Source organism: Hypanus sabinus, chromosome 14, assembly GCF_030144855.1.
Source record: "Hypanus sabinus isolate sHypSab1 chromosome 14, sHypSab1.hap1, whole genome shotgun sequence".
Classification (NCBI taxonomy): domain Eukaryota; kingdom Metazoa; phylum Chordata; class Chondrichthyes; order Myliobatiformes; family Dasyatidae; genus Hypanus; species Hypanus sabinus.
This window is the reverse complement of record NC_082719.1, coordinates 93,090,196-93,111,354: the sequence shown is the minus strand read 5'-3', so window position 1 is coordinate 93,111,354 and position 21,159 is coordinate 93,090,196. Positions and strand designations below refer to the sequence as shown.

Here is a 21,159-nt window from a genome sequence, read left to right as displayed (position 1 = left end):
ATTAAGGAAAGCATTTTTTGTTGGTCCACAAATCAAACAGGTCATCAATGACAGGCAATCTGAAGAATTTCTAGTGGGACCGGAGAAAATCACATGGAAGGCATTCACAGAAGTTATTGAAATTTTTCTCAGCATCTACGGAGCACCAAATTACATGCAGCTGGTTGAAGACATGCTTCAAGCACATAAAACCATGAAATACAACATGTCACTACAGATTCATCTTCTGCATTCCCACTTAGACTTCTTCCCTGCAAATCTTGGTGCTGTTAGTGATGAGCATGGTGAAAGGTTTCACCAAGACATTGCGGTCATGGAGAAAAGATACCAGGGCAACTGGAATCCATCAATGCTGGCGAATTATTGTTGGACATTTTAGCAAGAAGCCTCAGACTCTGAGTACAAATGAAAATCATTAACAAAATATTTTTAACTTAGTTGAACTATTGTAAAGCATCTGCAACATTGTGCAATTAACACATTATATTCAATAAAAGTTAATTTGTTGTTTCTTCAAATTCCTGCATGATGCAAGTATTCTGAAATTATATCTGTGTTCATTTTAAGCAGTCTTATCAACAAAAAAAAAATTCTGAGGAAGCAACACTTTTGAAAAAGTTTGTTGTCCAGTGTCATAGAACACAGAGCATCACAGCACAGTACAGGCCCTTCTACCCACGATATTGCCCTGACCTGTTAAATCAAGATCCATCTAATCCTCTCCACCTGCATAGCCCATCACTTTTCTATCATCTGAGTGCCTATCTAAAAATTTCTTAAATGCCCCTAATGTATCTGCCTGTACCACCACGCTGGCAGGGCATTCCATGCATCCACCACTATGTGAAAAAAACATACCTCTGACATTCCTCCAATCACCTTAAAGTTATGCCCCTCGTATTAGCCATTTTCGTCTTTGGTAAAAGTCTCTGGCTGTTCACTCAATCTATGACTCTTTCTTGCATACCTCTCATCCTCTTTCACTCCAAAGAGAAAAGTTTTAGCTCACTCAATCTATCATGCTCTGTTGTCTCTCTACAGTCATTTGAACATCATTACCCACTACCAGAGTGTGACAATGCAGGAATACATGGATACTTAAGTTTTGTGTATCACAGACATCACAATTTAATTCTGCCTTGCACCTCCTGCTTTATCAGGTGGGATGTTTTCAAGGCTTCGGAGTTTATTATGCTGTTTGAAAGATAATTCAAAGAACATTTCCTGAAATGGGAACATTTCCATCAACCCTAGGAAATTGAATGGTTGTGAATAAAGAAACAGCATATGAAGTTGCATTTTCATTTAGAGTGAGAGAATGACATATTTCCCCTTTCTATGTGTTCATCTTGGCCTTTCAGCACATTTTCAAGTTGTCTGAAGCTCTCAAATGCATTGGACCTTAGATAATATCATTTCAATTTCCTGACTTGTTCAATAAGAAGTCAACCATGAAATTACATGAGATGAATTTCTGCATCAGCAATCTATCTTTCAAGTTTGAAGGCATTTTTAGTCCGAAGTCAGTGTCATAGAGCACAGAAACAGGCCCTTCAGCCAACTGTTCCATGCAGATCAAGATTCCAATCTATAAGCTAGGAACAAAGATTGCTTACGTTTGACCCACCTCCCTCGAAACTTCTCCTATCCATGTACCTGTCCAAGTAGCTTTTAAATCCTGTTAATACACCTGCCTCAACCACTTCCTTTGCCAGTGCATTTCATATATTGACTATGTTCTGAGTGGAAAACTTGCCCCTCAAGTTGCTTATCAATGTCTCCGCCTCTCACTTTAAACCTATGTCCTCTAGTTTTTGATTTCCTAACTTCGGGGAAAAAAGACTGTGTTTATTCACCCTATTTAGATCCCTCACTATTTTGTACAATTCGATAAGATCTAATTCTCCTGCACTCATGAAAACAGTCTCAATCTGCCCAAGTCAGTCCCTTGAGTCCTGGAAATATCCTCTTAAATCTCCTTTGTATTCTCTATCTAAATGGTATCTTTCTGATGGCAGGGTGGCCATATCAGAGTACAATATTTCAAACGGGACTTCAGCATTGTTTTGTATAACACAAACATAACGTCCCAACTTCTACTCACAATGCTGACTGATGAAGGCCAGTATCCCAAAAGCCTTCTTCATCACCCTGTCTACCTACAATGGCACTTTGAGGAAACCATCTGCTTGTACTCCTATATTCTTCTGTTCTACCACACTCCCAGGGCCTATTCATTGTGAAAGTCATATCTCATGCCTTCCCAAAATGAAACACCTCACCAAATTAAACCCAATTTGTCATTGCTCAGCTGATCTAGATTCCTCTGTAAAGCCTGATAACATCTCTGTCAACGATACTGGCTCAATAGATACATTATTGATCCCAAAGGAAATTAGTGCCACAATAACATTGCAAGTGCACAGATATGTGAATATCCAAAAATAAAGTAATCAGCATAATCAAAAGCCCACCCATCCTAGATATTCTCTCTTCACCAGTATCACCAGCTGTCATAAGACAACTAAACAGATCCTTAGTACAATAAGATGGAGTCTTGACTTCACAATCTATCTCGATATGATCTTGAATCTAACTGTCTATCTGCACTGCACTATCTGTGCTGATGAAAGGAATTAATCTGTATAAAGTATACAAGACACATTTTTCACTGTTGGTACCTGTGACAATAATAAACCAAGTTACCTGATTGGGCCCTGGACATTTACCTACCTTCAAAATTCATGTTTATCAGAGTGGAGATGCCAGGGATTGAACTGTTCATTGAGCTACATTTCTGATGGTAACTTCAGAAATATGCCAATAATGAGTCCTGCTATACATGCTTTGATTTAAGTAATTTTTAAAAATGGTTTGTTGGAATTCAATGCCCGAGAACATTGCTGCAGGAAACCTTAATATAGTGCTTGAAAGAAACCATAATGTTTTACCAAAAATCTTGTAATTAGAAAACTGTGAATCACGACAGTGAGGAAATGTGCAGAGAAAAAAAAGAGCTACTTTTGATATCTGAGATTATATTAATTTAAGACATCAACTTTGATTTTCTCCCAACAGATGCTGCCTGATATCCTTGCAAATTTGTTATCTTCTGAAGTTACTATTTTATGAATAATCTTCTCTCCAAGAGATATCACGGTAGCTATTAAATAAATTAATTGAGCAAATGATTACCTGCTTCCAATTTCACTTCCCACTCAAACTCAAGTTTTTTTTAAGGAGTTAAGATGCAGTAGGCCACGATAGCCACAAGATGCAAATTCTGCAATGCTATTCACACACTATATCCTACTAGATTTTAAATTACCTGTTAAAAGTAAACTGGAACATTTCAATAGTACAATAGCTTAATATCAAGCATATGGGTAGGCCATTTAGAATGGAGTTCAGGAAAAACTTTTTCACCCAGAGAGTTGTGGATCTATGGAATGCTCTGCCTCAGAAGGCAGTGGAGGCCAATTCTCTGGATGCTTTCAAGAAAGAGTTAGATAGAGCTCTTAAAGATAGCAGAGTCAAGGGATATGGGGAGAAGGCAGGAACGGGGTACTGATTATGGATGATCAGCCATGATCACATTGAATGGCAGTGCTAGCTTGAAGGGCCAAATCGCCTACCCCTGCACCTAATGTCCATTGTCTATTATAAATAAAAATGAAAACATTTTGATGATGCTTTAAACATCAAGCATTTGTTACTCTTTACAAAGGTTGTAACAATTGTGCCAATGACTTGTATTAGATACAGCTTTTACTAAAGACAGGAACAAATGGGAAACACTTCCAACTTAAATTATGATTTTCAAATTTTGCTAGGCAATGTATATCCTGTACCCAAGAAAGCACAAGAAAATTTGTTAGCATCTTACCTTTACGGAATGGTTCTATGAGAACATCAGATTGATTGCAAAGTTGTTTCAGCACTTCAACTCCTTCTGGTCTTTTCAGATTCAAAGCAACTGAATGTTTGCCTCTTGCCAATGTGTCAGTAAATGAAGCGTTCTTTGTTTTATCTATACGCACTACTTTGGCTCCAAAGTCTGCCAGAATCATTCCACACAATGGTGCAGGTACCAGACCAGCGAGCTCAATCACACGAATTCCTGCTAGAGCCATTCTGTTTCAGTTCTGAGGCAAAAACAATTCATTATTAGCTTAATAAATGCATGGAAATTTATTTCTCACATATAATACGAACAATATGTCTGCAATGGGTATGCAGAAACCAAAGCTATTATTTCATTTAATTCATAATGTAGACAACTAGATCCAAGTATCTTTTGGAGTCAACTATAATAGTGGATAAAAAAAAGTAAAAAGATTTTAGATTGGGGCAAAAGAACAAAGAACCTATGCTGAAGCAGGATTGAAATAAGTTGTGAGTTACTCCAGTTTGAAAGAGAGAGGGGAACAATTGGGGTTTGGAGGGCTCAGTGACAGTAACAGGAATGGACCAATAAAATGGAGACCAAGTTGTTTCCCTGCACGATAGGAGCATCCCTATTTTGCTTATCATACAAGGAGATCTTAAATGTATCCTTTGGATCTATATTTACCCATCATACACAGTGGGGAAATACAGGAATAAGTAAGGGAAAACAGTGGAGATTGGTTAAAAGATAAAACAAGTTTATCACTACATAAATCAGCACAAACAGCTTAGGGACCTCTATTCCTTTATGATAGTTAGGGCCTTTTTATTATTCCTGGTCCTCATAAATATTTTGTTCAAATTTTCCCAATTTGCCGCTTGTTTCCAACACTTATCACTGTATTCACCCAAACATTAGCAAACTTACTAACCTGGAAAATAATAGCGATTCAGTTACTAAGCATCAATTCACAACTTTTCAGTTACATTTCAGAGGCACCTTATTTGAGTCATGACTGTCATGGAGTCATAATGTTATACAACATAGCAACAGGCCTATTGATTCAACTCACCTGTGCCAACCGAGATGTCTAAATGTCTATCTGAGCTAATCCCATTTGCCTGTGTTTGATGAATATGCCCTTAAATTGTTTTTATCCATGCACTTGTCCAAGTGTATTTAAAGACTTTGTGCCCAGCTCTATCACTTCTTCTGACAACTCATTCCAGATACACAGCACCCTGTGTGTGAAAAAGCTACCCCTCAGGTCCCTTTTAAATCTTTTCTCTCTCATCTTAAATTATGCCCTTACAGTCCTATAAAAAGCATGGTCATCCACCTTGTCTACACCCCCCCAGGATTTTATAGCTCCATCATGTCATTATTCAGCTGTCTTAGCCTAACCATCCTCTGGTAACATCCTTGTGCACCTCTTCTGCACCCTTTCTAGCTTAATGACACCCTTCCTTATCTACATGATCAGAACTGCACACAATATTCCAAGTCCAGGTTCATCAATGACTTGCACACTTGCATGATGATCTCCTACCTCCTCTACGCAGTGACCTGACAAATAAAATCAAGCTGGCCAAACATCTTCTTCATTGACCCCACACCTGTGTCATTACCTGTAGCAAACTAAATACCTGTGTCCCTCAGTCTCTGTGTTTTACTACAATCTCAGGAACCTACTGTACCATGTGCAAGTTCCAATTTAGTTTAACCAAAATACAACACTTCACACTTTACGAGTTATAATTCAATCCGTCATTCTTTGGCCAATTTAGATCCTGTTGTAACCATAGATATCTTCTTCACCATCCACTGCACCAGCACTAGTGTTATCTGCAAATTTACTGACCTTGTTAACATCCTTGGCAGCCAAATCACTAAAAAAAATGACAAACAACAACAGACCACGCACTATTTGATCTCTGTAGTAGACCAGTGGTCACCAACCTCCAGTCCAAATATCAACCTCCATGTAGTTTTCTTACACTAAGCTGATTTTATATCCAGCTGGCTAGCTCCCATGTGATCTACTCTTCCAAACTAACTTACTAACTAACTGACAAAAGCTTTGACAAAGTACACGTGAATTTAATATTAATAATTCCACTGCAAATGGCAGAATGTTCTCAAATTAAAATCCACTGTCCCCATAATAAACAAGTACCTCTGACAATTGCTTCCGAATTTTGCCAGCTTATTATTTGTGCACATATCATCATAATAGATATATTATTACTATATCCAGCACGCACCTACAATTGATGATCTCTGAATTTCTCATCTGATCGATTTTAACAAGTCTATAGTGCTTACAGAATATGTGGTTGACAAGACTGGAGGCATGGGGGTCAGCAAGGAAGGCTAGCAAAGTAATCTGGACAAGCAGGAAAAAAATGGGCTGAAAAATGGCAGATGAAATATAATACAGAACAGTGTTGGGTCTTGCACTTTGGCAGGATGAACCAGGCTAAGACCTGCGCACTGAATTGGAAGGCACTGAAGTATTCAGAGGTACGAAATATCCAGGAATACAGATCCACAAGTCTTCGAAAGTGGCATTACAGGTTGATAAAGTCATAAAGAGAGCTTTTAGCACAATGATTTCATAAATCAGGGCACTGAATATAGCAGATATGATGTTATGTTGAAATTGTGTAAGACACTGGTGAAGCCCAATTTGGAGTTCTGCGTGCAGTCCTGGCCACCTACCTACAGGAAAGCTACAAATAAGACTGAAAGAGTACATTGAAAACTTACAAGGATGTTGCTGGGACTGAAGCACCTGGGTTATAAGGAAAGTTTGAACAGGTTAGGACTTTATTCCTTGGAACATAGAAGACTGAGGAGAGATTTGATAGGTATACAAAATGATGATAGATTATGCAGGCTTTTTTATCTGAGGTTGGTTGAACTACAACAAGAAGTCATAGAGTTAGGATGAAAGGAACAAATTTTTTAAGGGGAACTTAAAGGAACTTAAGGAGAGCTTCTTGGTGTGTATGGAATGTGCTGTCAGCGGAAGTGGCCGATTTGGGAGTCAACTGCAACATTTAAGACAAGTATGGATAGGTACATGGATGAGAGGAGTATGGAGGGCTATGATCCAAATGCAAGTAGATGGGACTATGCAGAGAAACAGGTCAGCATAGACTCAGTGAGCTGAAGGGTCTGTTTCTGTGCCTGTATCATAGTGGTCGAAGTCTCTAAAATAAGACCTGCATTTTGCAGTGACACAACCCAAACCAGTAACTTCATTTATTGACAGAAGTACTGTTGCATGGTTATCAAACATTTAAATATAAATGATAGTCCCCAATGAGATGACGTGATTTTTCAGCATAGACTTTGCTTCAAAGCAATTGTTATGCCATTAGTCTGCTGAAAGAATGTCAGATCGAATTTAATGGTACCAACATTAAAATCAGTTATGGCTTATGGTTAGTAGCAGGTATGAAATCCAAAAATTACAGATGCTACAAATCTGAAATAAGAACAGGAACTGAAAATTGTAGGAACACTCAGCAGATCATACAGCAACTGTGGAAAGAGTTAAACATTTCAGGTTAAAGATCCGTTGTCACAAACATTATTAAGAGAAAACAAGCAGGTTTTAAGTTAGTGAGGCTGGGAAATAAATAAAGAGGATGAGACTGTGGTAACAGCCACTGATGAAGCCATTTGGTGACCACATTATGTTAACATGAGCAGTTAGAAATTGTCAAAAGCAACTGCCAGGTGATCACAATTGTGCAAGCCAAACTCTACCCTCATGCATTTTAGTGTATTTCATACCCAGGCCAGTTCTAATGTGACTCAGTTTTTCATTACCTCCACTGCTGCCGACAGACTGTGGGTTTTCTGAGCATTGCCCTTTAAGAGTACAGCAACTGACTTGTTCTGTATCGCACAGATTCAGCAGCTGACTTTTTTCCTGCATCAGTCCTCCCTTTAGATACACTGTTAGATACACATACGACTATTTTGTGTCGGTCTTCACGGTGGAGGACACGTCTAACATGCCAAAGAATGATGTTATGGACGAAATGGAAGGCGAGGACCTTGATAAAATCACTGTCACTAAAGAGATAGTGATGAGCAAACTTGAAGGCCTGAAGATAGGTATGTCCCCGGTCCTGATGGGATGCATCCCAGGGTGCTGAGGGAATTGGCGGAGGTTATAGTAGACACATTGGTAATCATTTACCAAAAATCTGTGGGCAGGTCCTGATGAATTGGAAGACAGCAAGTATCATGACACCTTTTAAAAAGGACATAGGCAAAAGACGGGCAACTACAGGCCAGTTAGCTTAACATCTGTAGTTGGGGAGATGCTTGAAGCTGTCATTAAGGAAGAAATAGCAAGAAATTTAGAAAGGAGGGGTTCCATTAGACAGATGCAGCAGGGATTCAGAAAGGGTAGATCCTATTTGACAAACTTACTGGAGTTCTTTGAGGACATAATGAGTGCAGTGGATAGAGGGTAACAGGCGGATGTCATATACTTGGATTTTTAGGTATTCAATAAGGTGCTGCACAAGAGACTTATAAATAAGATACAGATGCATAGAGTTGAAGGAAGTGTATTGGCAATGGATAGTGGATTGGTTAACCACTAGAAGACAAAGACTTGGTATAAATGGGTGCCTCTCCGGTTGGCGGTCAGTGGTGAGTGGGGTGCGGCAGTTGTTTACCATTTACATTTATGATTTGGAAGAAGGGAATAAGTGTAGTGTAGCAAAATTTGCTGATGACACTAAACTGAGTGGAAAAGCAAATTGTACAGAGGATGAGGAGAGTCTGCAGAGGGATAACAGAGGTTAAGTGAGTGGATCAAGGTCTGGCAGACGGAATACAACATTGGTAAATGTGATACCATCCGCTTTGGAAGGAATAATAAAAGAGCAGATTATTATTTAAATTGTGAAAAATTGCAGCATGCTATTGTGCAGAGGGACTTGGGAGCGCTTGTTCATGAATCGCAAAAAGTTGGCTTGCAGGTACAACAGGTTATTAAGAAGGCAAACAGTATGTTGGGCTTTATTGCTATAAGGATTGAATTCTAGAGCAGGGAGGTCATGCTGCAACTATACAGGGTACTGGTGAGGCCGCACCTGGGGTACTGTGTGCAGTTCTGGTCTCCATACTTGAGGAAGGATATACTGGCTTTGGAGGCAGTGCAGAGGAGGTTCACCAGGTTGATTCCAGGGATGAAGGGGTTAACCTATGAGGAGCGATTGAGTCACCTGGGACTATACTTTCTGGAATTCAAAAGAATAAGAGGGGATCTTATAGAAACAGACAAAATTTTGAAAGGGACAGATAACATAGAAGTAGAAAAGCTGTTCCCATTGGTAGGTGAGACTAGAACAAGAGACATTGCCTCAAGATTCAGGGGAGAAGGTTTAGATCAGAGATGAGGAGAAACCTTTTATCCTAGAGAGTGGTGAATCTGTGGAATTCTCTGCCCAGGGAAGCAGTGGAGGCTTCTTCACTAAATATATTTAAGATACAGTTAGATAGATTTTTACATAGTAGGGGAACTAAGGGTTGTGGGGAAAAAGCAGGTAGATGGAGCTGAGTTTACAGATTAGCCATGATCTTATTGAATGGCAAGGCAGGCTCGATAGACCAGATGACCTACTCCTGCTCCTATTTCTTATGTTCTTATGTACACGACCTCTAGGTCTGGGGTTCCCAACCTTTTTTATGCAATTAAGCCTTACCCATTAACACAGGGGTCTGTGCAACCCAGGTTGGGAACCACTGTTCTAGGTAAATTGGAGGTGCACAAGAATGATTCCAGGAATGAAAGGATTACCTTATGAGGAGTATTTGATGACTCTGGGCCTATACTCACCGGAAATCATAAAAATGAGGGGAGATTTCATTGAAACCTATTGAATGTTTCAAGACCTCAATAGATTGAATGTGGAGAGAATGTTTGCTATGCTGGGGAAGTCTAGGACCAGAGGACACAGCCTCAGAATAGAGGGGCATTCATTTAAAACAGAGAGAAGGATGGATTTCTTTAGCCAGAGAGCACCGAATCTGGAATTCATTGCCACAGTCATTTGTGGAGGTCAAGTCATTGGGTATTTTTAAGGCAGCCGTTGATAGATCCTTGATTAGTCAGGGTATCAAGGGTTATGAGAAGGAAGGAGATTGGGGTTGAGAAGGAAATAAGTCAGCCACAGTGGAGCAGACTCGATGGGCCAAATGGCCTAATTCGGCTCCTATATCTTAGTCTTATTACTTGTCATTAACAAGTTGCAGCACATCTAGTTGGCATCAATCTGTGTCATGTCTTTCCCTTGCTCACCACAGGCATTTATTTTTCTCTCCACTTTTCTGCAAATTGAATAATGCTTCATTGAGGTGGGAGCTCTGAAGAAAAGTCATTGACAAAATATTAACTGTTTTCTTTCCACTGCTGTTGCCTAGAAGGCCAGTGATTTCAGTTTTTACTTCACATACAAAATAGCATTGACTTAGAAATGTTCCAAGACATTACACCATAAAATTATACAGTCATATGTCATTACTTCAATCCACTGCTTCTATGTCAACCATTATGCCTATTTATACAAATCAGACCAGCCTGTATTAATTATGTATGTCTCTATGCCCTCCTCATTCAGGTACCTGGCAAGATTCCCTTACATGCAGTTACTGTTCCTGCCTCCACTGCTGTCTCTAGAACTCATTTTTGGGCAAGTTTTACTTCTCAAATCTCCACTAAACCTCCTCCCTCCCCCTTAAAATTAGAGGGCACCCCAGTTGTCTAAACTTATGCCCTCTAGTTTTAGATACCCCTATCACAGGAAACAGATAGTGGCTACCTATTCTATCTCAAGTTCCAGTTTATTGTCATTCAACAAAATAGTTGATACCAGTTAATTGGGACATCAGTTAATGGAGACAGCCACTTATTTGGGATAACTCTTAAAGAACAAAACAAATTGAGAAAATAGCTGGGATTCCCTTCACTTATCTGGAACACTATGCCACTTAATTGGGACAGGAGACTATTGCCAAATAGTTTTAACTTGAGTGATATGCACTTGCATGGCCATTAGAAACAACGCTGAGCTTCAAGCCAAGAGTTTTCAAATAGCGTTTGTTGCATGTATTTGTGTTCAAAAAGCAGTGATTGTTGACTCTGATGAGCAATAGCAGTAAGACAATTCAGAACAGTTTTGCTCACAGCATTCAAACTTGGACATGCCAGAAATAGCCACAAGTGAAAACGGAACAACTTCACTCCATCAACAAGTTAGAAACTATGAAGCATTTCAAGCTATCGACAATGATCTTGAATGTTACGACAAGATTAAGATTTGCAAGGTGCATTTGTCAAAAGCATTGTATGAAGGCTGTTCATCAACTGCACCAGTGTCGGCACGGAATTTGATTATTTACAATCAAAGGAATGTGATGCTGATAAATTCCTCTGTTGATAACTATTAAGAACTAATACGCAGTTTATAGTACTGCAGCTTAACTGGGCCGAAATGTACTTGTCCCAGTTAACCATAATCTACTGTACATGATCCACTATAGACCAAATGAAACAATGTTCCTCTGAACCAAGGTGCACAATACAGTGCCTATAACTCACATATAACACAAAGTAATATTACCACAAATAAATAAAAAATAATAAACATATTCCAGAAGACTGACATTTAGAACATAAGGTTCATTTACAAGGCAAGTAAAAAAAAATAATTTAACATCATGGGCACTTCATAAATGTTGCAACCCGGGTGGTGGTAGGGAGTTCAATGGTCTCACAGATTGGAGGAAGAAGTATTTCCCATCTAGCAGTCCATGTCCTAATGCTATGGTACCTCCTGCCTGGTGATAAGGGATCTCAAGGAGATTGTGGGACAGATGGGAGAAACTGTTGACATTGTTAAGGGTTATGTACATTGCACTCCAAATAACTATCTCAAATGGGTAAAAGAGAGTCCTCGATGATCCTTTAAACAATCTTTACAATCCTTTGTAGGATCTTGCAGTTACACCCTACCCTCATTATATGCGTCTTCAGACAATGTGGATTCACAGTTATGCGTGGAACCTATTTCTACCAACTTCTCCTTATATGCATCCAAAACTCACAGTTACGCGAGGCTGTTGAAACGAGGTGCACCGCTTTCCCGCCAATACAAGTCACGTGCACATGCCTCAGTCTCACTCCCACCAGTCTCACATTGGCTTTGGCAGCGTGTGGATGTGTGATCTTGCGCTCTTAAACTTTTGTTGTTATTACCTTAGGTGCACTGATTTTGTGCTTGAAATATTTAACCATGCCTCCTAAGCGTCCTATGTCAAGTCCTGGGCCATCAGCTAAGCGGCAGGGAACCGCTTTAACACTTGAAAAAAAGTTGGAAATTATAAACGGGGCCGCGTCAGGTGAAGGTAACACAGTCCTGGGACGCTACTTTGGCCTGGGTGAGTCCACGATCAGAAACATAAAGAAAAATGCTGAGAAAATAAAAAGTGCTGTGATTGATTCATCACAGGTGTCTTCAAAGATTGTTAACAAAGTGCATAATCCGATTATGACAAAAATTGAGAAAATGTTGAGTTTGTACATTGAGCATGAAACAAAGAAAAAAAACACTCAGTTCTGATCATCGTGTGAAAGCTTTGGAAATTTATGGTTGCCTTTGTTCAGAGGCTAGTGAGGAAGTATCAAGTGATATTCAGCAAACACGAGGAAATCTGCAGATGCGGGAAATTCGAACAGCACACACAAAAAGCCGGCGGAACACAGCAGGCCAGGCAGCATCTATAGGGAGAAGCGCTGTCGACATTTCGGGCCAAGACCCTTCTTCAAGACGAACTGAAAGGAAAGATACTAAGAGATTTGAAAGTAGCAGGGGGAGGGGGAAATGCAAAATGATAGGAGAAGACCAGAGGGGGTGGGATGAAGCTAAGAGCTGGAAAGGTGATTGGCAAAAGTGATACAGAGCTGGTGAAGGGAAAGGATCATGGGACAGGAGGACTAGGGAGAAAGAAAGGGGGAGGGGAGCACCAGAGGGAGATGGAGAACAGGCAGAGTGATGGGCAGAGAGAGAAAAAAACAAATAACTAAATATGTCAGGGCTGGGGTAAGAAGGGGAGGGGGGCATTAACGGAAGTTAGAAAAGTCAATGTTCATGCCATCATGCAAGTGATATTGTTAGCTTTAATGCAAGTAGGGGATGGTTTTCTAAATTTGTTAATCGTCACAGGCTTCACAACATTAGCTGTGCGTGGTGAGCAAGTTAGTGCTGACCACGAAGCTGCTGGACTCTACCCTTCGTAGTTGCGGGCTATGATAGCTGAGTTAGGCATCACACCAAAGCAGGTGTTTAATGCAGACGAGACTGGGCTTTTTTGGAAGCGTATGCTGAAATGCACTTACTTAAGTAAGGATGAAAAGACTGCGTCAGGTCTCAAGGCGAACCTTCTATGATTTATTACGTTGAATATTACCTTAAATTGATGAAATATAATACCAATGTTGCCTTGTGGTACTGCTTTTGTGTCGCATTGGTATGAAAATATGAATTACAGATAAAACATATTTGGGAAGCCCTCCAGAACGCATCCCTATTTTCAAAATAGTTCACATTATGTGTTTCCCATACTATGCATCCACTGCGAGGAACGTATCCCCCGCATATAACGAGTACAGGGTGTACATGCTTTGCTATTCCCATACCAGATGATGATGGTCAGGACAGTTTCAATGGTGTTCATGTAAATCTATGCCTTGCATAACTGTAAACTCAATAGCATGCAAAAGTCTTAGGCACATTACACAGCTAGTGTGCCTAAGATTTTTACACAGTACTGTAATTGTCAATGTGAAGCATAGAGCAAGTTTGCATTTCTGCAGAAGCAAGGACATTGGGAATGCTGAGGGACGGGTGGCAGAGGACCAGTGCCGGGGCGGGTGGTGCAGGTGCAGATATACCCAACCCTGAAACACCAGGCAATGTCATTTGCTTCCAAACAATTGGTTTTATTGCTCATTACAGAATGTCTCTCTGCTGCTTCCCATTCCCTCCCCTCTCCCTTCCCCTTTTCCCAACCATGCCTTGCCCCTCCCTACCCCCTTCCCACTCTCAGTCCACAAAAGAGACCCATATCAGAATCAGGTTTATCATCACTCACATGTCATGAAATTTGTAATACATAAAATTATTAGAGAACTGTGGAAAAGTCTTAGGCACCTTATATATGTGCCTAAGACTTTTGCCAGTACTATACCTCTAACATCTCATCTCAGTCTTCATTGCTCCAAGGAAAACAAGCCTACACTATCTAATCTCTGCAATCTGGGTAAAATCTTTGTGATGCATTCTCAGTACCTTCTCTACTTAACCACATTTGTCCTAAAGTGCACGTGCATGTGAACTGCACATGAGCAGCCTAACCAATACTTACAACTGTAACTTAACACCTCAATTCTTAGTCAGTGGCTAAACTGACTTAAATCATGCACTTTCCTCAGCAGCCTGTCAACCTGTTTGCATTTCAACCCTTTGACCTTTGAACCTCTATATGATTGCTGGAAATCCTAAATATATATATATATATTCTAGAAATACTCAGCATCTGTATCTGTGTGAAAGAAATGAAAACAGGAAACGTTCTAAGTAATTAGACCAGGTAGCACGTGTGGAAAATGCTATAACTGCTGAGTGGTTCTGAAATTTTCTCAGATTTCCAGCACCTAATTTTTTTTAACCATATAACAATCACAGCACGGAAACAAGCCATCTCGGCACTCCTAGTCTGTGCCGAACTCTTAATCTCATCTAGTCCCACCTACCCGCACTCAGCCCATAACCCTTTCCTGTCCATATACCTATCCAATTTTACCTTAAATGACACACTGAACTGGCCTCTACTACTTCTACAGGAAGCTCATTCCACACAGCTATCACTCTGTGAGGAAAGAAATACCCCCCTCATGTTTCCCTTAAACTTTTGCCCCCTAACTCTCAAATCATGTCCTCTTATTTGAAACTCCCCTACTCTCAATGGAAACAGCCTATTCACATCAACTCTATCTATCCCTCTCAAAATTTTAAATACCTCGATCAAATCCCCCCTCAACCTTCTACGCTCCAATGAATAGAGACCTAACTTGTTCAACCTTTCTCTGTAACTTAAGTGCTGAAACCCAGGTAACATCCTAGTAAATCGTCTCTGCACTTTCTCTAATTTATTGATATCTTTCCTATAATTCGGTGACCAGAACTGTACACAATATTCCAAATTTGGCCTTACCAATGCCTTGTACAATTTTAACATTACATCCCAACTTCTGTACTCAATGCTCTGATTTATAAAGGCCAGCGTTCCAAAAGCCTTCTTCACCACCCTATCTACATAAGACTCCACCTTCAGGGAACTATGCACTGTTATTCCTAGATCTCTCTGTTCCTCTGCATTCCTCAATGCCCTATCATTTACCCTGTATGTTCTATTTGGATTATTCCTGCCAAAATGTAGAACCTCACACTTCTCAGCATTAAACTCCATCTGCCAACGTTCAGCCCATTCTTCTAACCGGCATAAACCTCCCTGCAAGCTTTGAAAACCCACCTCATTATCCACAACACCTCCTATCTTAATATCATCGGCATACTTACTAATCCAATTTACCACGCCATCATCCAGATCATTAATGTATATTACAAACAACATTGGGCCCAAAACAGATCCCTGAGGCACCCCGCTAGTCACCGGCCTCCATCCCGATAAACAATTACCCACCACTACTCTCTGGCATCTCCCATCTAGCCACTGTTGAATTCACTTTATTACTCCAGCATTAATACCTAACAACTGAACCTTCTTAACTAACCTTCCATGTGGAACTTTGTCAAAGGCCTTGCTGAAGTCCATATAGACTACATCCACTGTCTTACCCTCGTCAACATTCCTCGTAACTTCTTCAAAAAATTCAATAAGGTTGTCAAACATGACCTTGCACGCACAAATCCATGCTGGCTACTCCTAATCAGATCCTGTCTATCCAGATAATTATAAATACTATCTCTAAGAATACCTTCCATTAATTTACCCACCACTGATGTCAAACTGACAGGTCTATAATTGCTAGGCTTACTTCTAGAACCCTTTTTAAACAATGGAACCACATGAGCAATACGCCAATCCTCCAGCACAATCCCCATTTCTAATGACATCTGAAAGATCTCCGTCAGAGCTCCTGCTATCTCTACACAAACTTCCCTCAAGGTCCTGGGGAATATCCTGTCAGGACCCGGAGATTTATCCACTTTTAAATTTCCTGAAAGCGCCAGTACTTCCACCTCTTTAATTGTCATAGGTTCCATAACTTCCTTACTTGCTTCCCACACCTTACACAATTTAAAATCATTAACTGTAAGAAACCACTCATGCTTTCTCATTTTAGCATACTGTATTACAACAGAACCATACAACAGCACAGAAACATGCTCCTTGGCCCAAAATACTTTATCAAATTGGGTAAATTAATAATTAAATGTATAACTAAACCAACGCCTTCTTACACAATGTCCATCTCTTTCCACTCCCTGCTGTCCAAGAAGTTTTTGAACTCTTCGATCACATTTGCCTCACCCACTACCCCAGGCAGGGTGGAAATGCATCTCTACGAAAGGAGGTGTAAAGGTGCTCCTTCCCTCTGCTCGCCTGCAGTCACCTTTGATATCAACTTCTCCTATATCAATTACCCTTTATTTTGTACTGTTTTTATCCACATGAACAGCATGTAAGTTTGGATAGGGACATGGGTGATGGGGGTATGGCTATGGTTCAGGCACAGATCAATGGGAGTAGACAGTTTAAACGGTTTGACACAGATTAGATAGCCAAAGGTCATGTTTCTGTGTTGCATTTTTCAATAACTCCATGACAAGGTTTTCACTGTTATCTAAGTACATAAACCAATGCCAATATATCAAAGACTTCCTCAAACTTTTACTAACTTATTTATTAGCTGCACTGTACAACTGTAGCTGCTGTTATTGTTTTACCATGTTCTATCCCAATGCACTGTGTAATGATCTGTATGAACCGTATGCCAGACAAGCTTTTCACTGTATCTTGATACATGTGACAGTAATAAACTGACACCTATTATTTACTCTGAAAGCTCCTCTGCCTTCATCGATAGCCTTGGTGAACAAAACCCCACAATCTAAGGCAGTGGTTCCCAACGTGGGGCAATTTGATTTTTAAGGGGGGCCATTCGAGAATGAGTTATTGACAGTGAATTTTTTCTAGTAAGTCTGTGTATGAGCGTGTGTGCGAGTTAATACATATGTGTATATACAGTATGCATACATTAAAAATACTTGTGTGAATGTACATGTGTAATTGCGTATGTACTGTATATATAGTGTATCACCATCATTACAACCATCAAATGGTTTTCATAATTAAATTAATGAATTGACTGATGTAGGAAGGAACGAATGAACAAGTCCAAACGCCTAAGAAACTCGTACGAGGTCGCGCCAATGCTGCTTTTTGCAGTAGCTTTCGGTTCCTGGTGGTGTGAGGTGTGTACATTGCGTCGTCTCTTTTAAACGGTGTATCTGTCTTTACATGCTGCAGAAACGAATCGGCATTGTTCTATTTATTTATTATTATTATTATTATTATTTTAATATCGCTTAATGTTTTTTTTTACAATTTCTTAGTAATTCCTTCTTCAGAACTTTAACAGTCCTTTGGTTCTTTTATTTTTCTCTTTCATGAATGCCATGTTCTTTGGAAGCTTGTTTAAACCAAGTTAATGGTCTTTTAGGCTTCCTCCAGGTGAATAGGAGTTCACTTTTTGAATAATAAGAATTATATATCATCAGGATTTTGGAGGTGATTAGGTGGGGACATGGCCAAAAAAAGGTTGGGAACCACTGACTTACGGTGAGGAAGTTGCCTAAGTGAAGCCACCGAACACCACTACTCACCTACCAAGGGGGCCGTCTCCACCTCCAGCAGATCTGGCTGGGCAATGCCCGGTCCCAAGCAGGGAAGAATCAGAGACGGAACGAAGAGGAGAAAAGGCGCCGCTTTCCCCCCGCCTCAGAACGGAGAAACCTGACACCACACGCCCGCGGCCGGCACCGGGCCTGGCCCCGCCCCCGCCCCCGCCCCCGCCCCCACACCGCATGCGCACTGGCCGAACCCGGCGCGAGGGAAAGCACGTCATCCGCGCGGGTTCGTCCCTGTCCGTCAGCGGACGGAGCAAGCAGGTCCGAGTATTTACGGCGATCGCAAACTTGCAACGGAGAGGCTATCTCCTGCAGTAGGTAGTGTAAGTTCAGCAGGCACAGCCTCAAAATAAGACCGCAAGATGTTGGGGCACAATTAGTCCATTTGGCCCATCGAGTCTGCTCCGCATTTCATCAGGGCTGATCCAGTTTTCCTCTCAGCCCCAATTTCTTGCCTACTTCCCACCCTCCCCATATCCCTTCATGCCCTGACCAATCAAGAACGTATTAAACTCTGCCTTAAACATACATAAAGTCTTGGCTTTCACAGCTTCCTGTGGCAAAGAATTGCACAGGTTCATCCCTCTCTGGCTAAAGAAATTATTCCTCATCTCCGTTCTAAAAGGACACCCCTTTTCTGAGGCTGTGTCCTCTGGTCTTAGACTCTCCCACCATAGGAAACATCCACTCTATCAAGACCTTCCACCTTTTGATAGGTTTCAATGAGGTCACCCCTCGTACATTCTCCAGTGAGCACAGGCTTAGAGCCAGCAAATGCTCATCATGTGATAAGCCATTCAATCCTGGAATTATTTTTGTGAACCTCCTTTGAACCTTCTCCAGTGTCAGCACATCCTTTCTAATATAAAGGGCCCATACCTGCTCATAATACTCCAAGGTAAGGTAAGGTGAGTGAGGGGGTCCTGCTTAGAGAGTTCAGGGAGTTAGGAGTGAAGCTGAAAGGCAGGACCTCCAGGGTGACAATCTCGGGATTGCTACCTGTGCCACGTGCGAGTGAGGCAAATAGTAGAATGATTATGCACATTAATACGAGGCTGAGAGCATGGTGCAGGAAGGAAGGGTTCAGGTTTTTGGATAATTGGTCTTTGTTCCAGGGACGTTCGGATCTGTTTCGAAGGGACGGTCTACATCTGAACTGGAGGGGTACTAACATTCTTGCAGGAATGTTTGCCAGTGCTGCTCGGGGGGGGGGGGGGGGGTTTAAACTAGATGTGCAGGGGGCAGGGATCCAGATTACGAGAGAAGATGATATGATGAAGGATGAGGGACAGGTGGGGAATACTCGTTTCCCAAATATTAATTGTGTAAAGGAGAAAGGTGAGACAGAACATGTGTTGGAAAAGTTACATGTACAGAGGGTTGGTCAGAAGGAGCATGGGGTTAAATGTGTAGAAGGTTTGGGTGATCTTGAGAAGGTCATCAAAATTCAAGGTGCAATTAGCCCAATGGAAGTTAAAGGAGCTGGGTTAGGTACAATAAACAGTGTTTTAAGCAAAGAAAGGAGGAGTGGGCTAAGAATTCTATACTTGAATGCGCTTAGTGTCAGAAATAAGACAGATGAGCTTGAAGCTCAGATGAAAATGGGGAACTATGATATTGTTGGGATAACGGAGACATGGCTGCAAGGGGATCAGGCCTGGGAATTGAGTGTACCAGGGTATACGTGCTATCGTAGAGACAGAAATATGGGAAGAGGGGGTGGGGTGGCCCTGTTGGTGAGGAATGAGATTCAGTCCTTAGCAAGAGGTGACTTGGGAACAGGGGAAGTAGAGTCTGTGTGGATTGAGCTGAGGAACAGTAAGGGTAAAAAGACCCTAATGGGTGTTGTGTACAGGCCCCCAAACAGTAGCGTGGATATTGGGTACAAGTGGATTAGGGAGTTAACATTGGCATGTGCTAAAGGTAATGCAGTCGTTATGGGAGATTTCAACATGCAGGTGAACTGGGAGAATCAGGTAGGTGCTGGACCCTAGGATAGGGAGTTTGTGGAGTGTCTAAGGGATGTATTTTTGGAACAGCTTGTGCTTGAGCCAACCAGGAATGAGGCTATTTTGGACTTGGTGATGTGTAATGAACAGGAATTGATAAGTGATCTTGAAGTAAAGGAGCCATTAGGAAGTAGTGATCATAACATGATAAGTTTTTATCTACAATTTGAGAGGGATAAGGGCAGATCAGAGGTGTCAGTGTTGCAATTAAATAAAGGAGTCTACGGTGCCATGAGGGAAGAGCTGGCCAAAGTTAAATGGGCGGATGCCCTGGCAGGAAAGACAGTGGATCAGCAGTGGCAGATATTCTTGGGCATAATACAAAAGATGCAAAAGCAGTTCATTCCAATGAGAAGGAAGGATTCAAAGAGGGGGAAGGGGCCACAGTGGTTGACAAAGGAAGTCAGAGATTGTATAGCATTAAAGAAAAAGAAGTATGATAGGGCTAAGATGAGTGGGAATACAGATGATTGGGAAAGTTTTAAGGAACAGCAGATCTTAACTAAAAAAGCAATACAGAGTGAAAAAATCAGGTATGAGCTCAGTCTAGCCAGGAATGTAAAAGGGGATAGCAAAAGCTTTTTTAGCTATGTGAAGAGAAAGAAGATAGTTAAGAACAATGTTGGCCCCTTGAAGAATGAATTGGGAGAAATTGTTATGGGAAACAGGGAAATGGCAACAGAATTTAATGCGTACTTTAGATCTGTCTTCACCAGGGAGGACACAAGCAATCTCCCAGATGTATGGATGGGCCAGGGTCATAAGATATCAGAGGAATTGAGACAGATTGACATTAGGAAAGAAACTGTAATGAGTAGACTGGTAGGACTGAAGGCTAATAAATCCCCGGGTCCGGATGGTCTGCATCCGAGGGTTCTAAAGGAGGTGGCTCAGGAAATTGCGGATGCATTGGTAATCATTTTCCAATGTTCCTTAGATTCAGGATCAGTTCCTGAAGATTGGAGAGTGGCTAATGTTATCCCACTTTTCAAGAAGGGAGGGAAGGAGAAAACGGAGAACTATCGCCCTGTTAGCCTAACGTCAGTCGTGGGGAAAATGCTTGAGTCCATTATTAAGGTCGAAATAGTGGCACATCTAGATGGCAGTAATAGGATTAGGCCGAGCCAGCATGGATTTACCAAGGGCAAATCATGCTTGACTAATCTTGGAGTTTTTTGAGGGTGTAACAAGGATGTTAGACGAGGGTAAGCCAGTGGATGTTGTGTACCTAGATTTT

At 41.1% G+C, this 21,159-nt stretch overlaps 2 protein-coding genes across 2 annotated transcripts in view; one reads left to right on the top strand and one right to left on the bottom strand.

Moving 5' to 3' along the window:
- amacr (alpha-methylacyl-CoA racemase) overlaps positions 1-18,057 on the bottom strand; it is an 83,072-nt gene extending 65,015 nt beyond the window's left edge. The window contains 2 exon segments of the mRNA XM_059989654.1: positions 3,887-4,145; positions 17,894-18,057. Coding sequence (XP_059845637.1) covers positions 3,887-4,133 — 247 coding nt within the window. The 5' untranslated portion in view covers positions 4,134-4,145; positions 17,894-18,057.
- The window catches only part of LOC132404994 (uncharacterized), a 30,016-nt gene extending 9,382 nt beyond the window's left edge, over positions 1-20,634 (top strand). Inside the window, exon 2 of the mRNA XM_059989655.1 lies at positions 20,166-20,634. The gene's annotated coding sequence lies outside the window, so the exon portion shown is untranslated. The remainder of the gene's footprint in view (positions 1-20,165) is intronic.
- Positions 20,635-21,159: the final 525 nt, after the last annotated feature.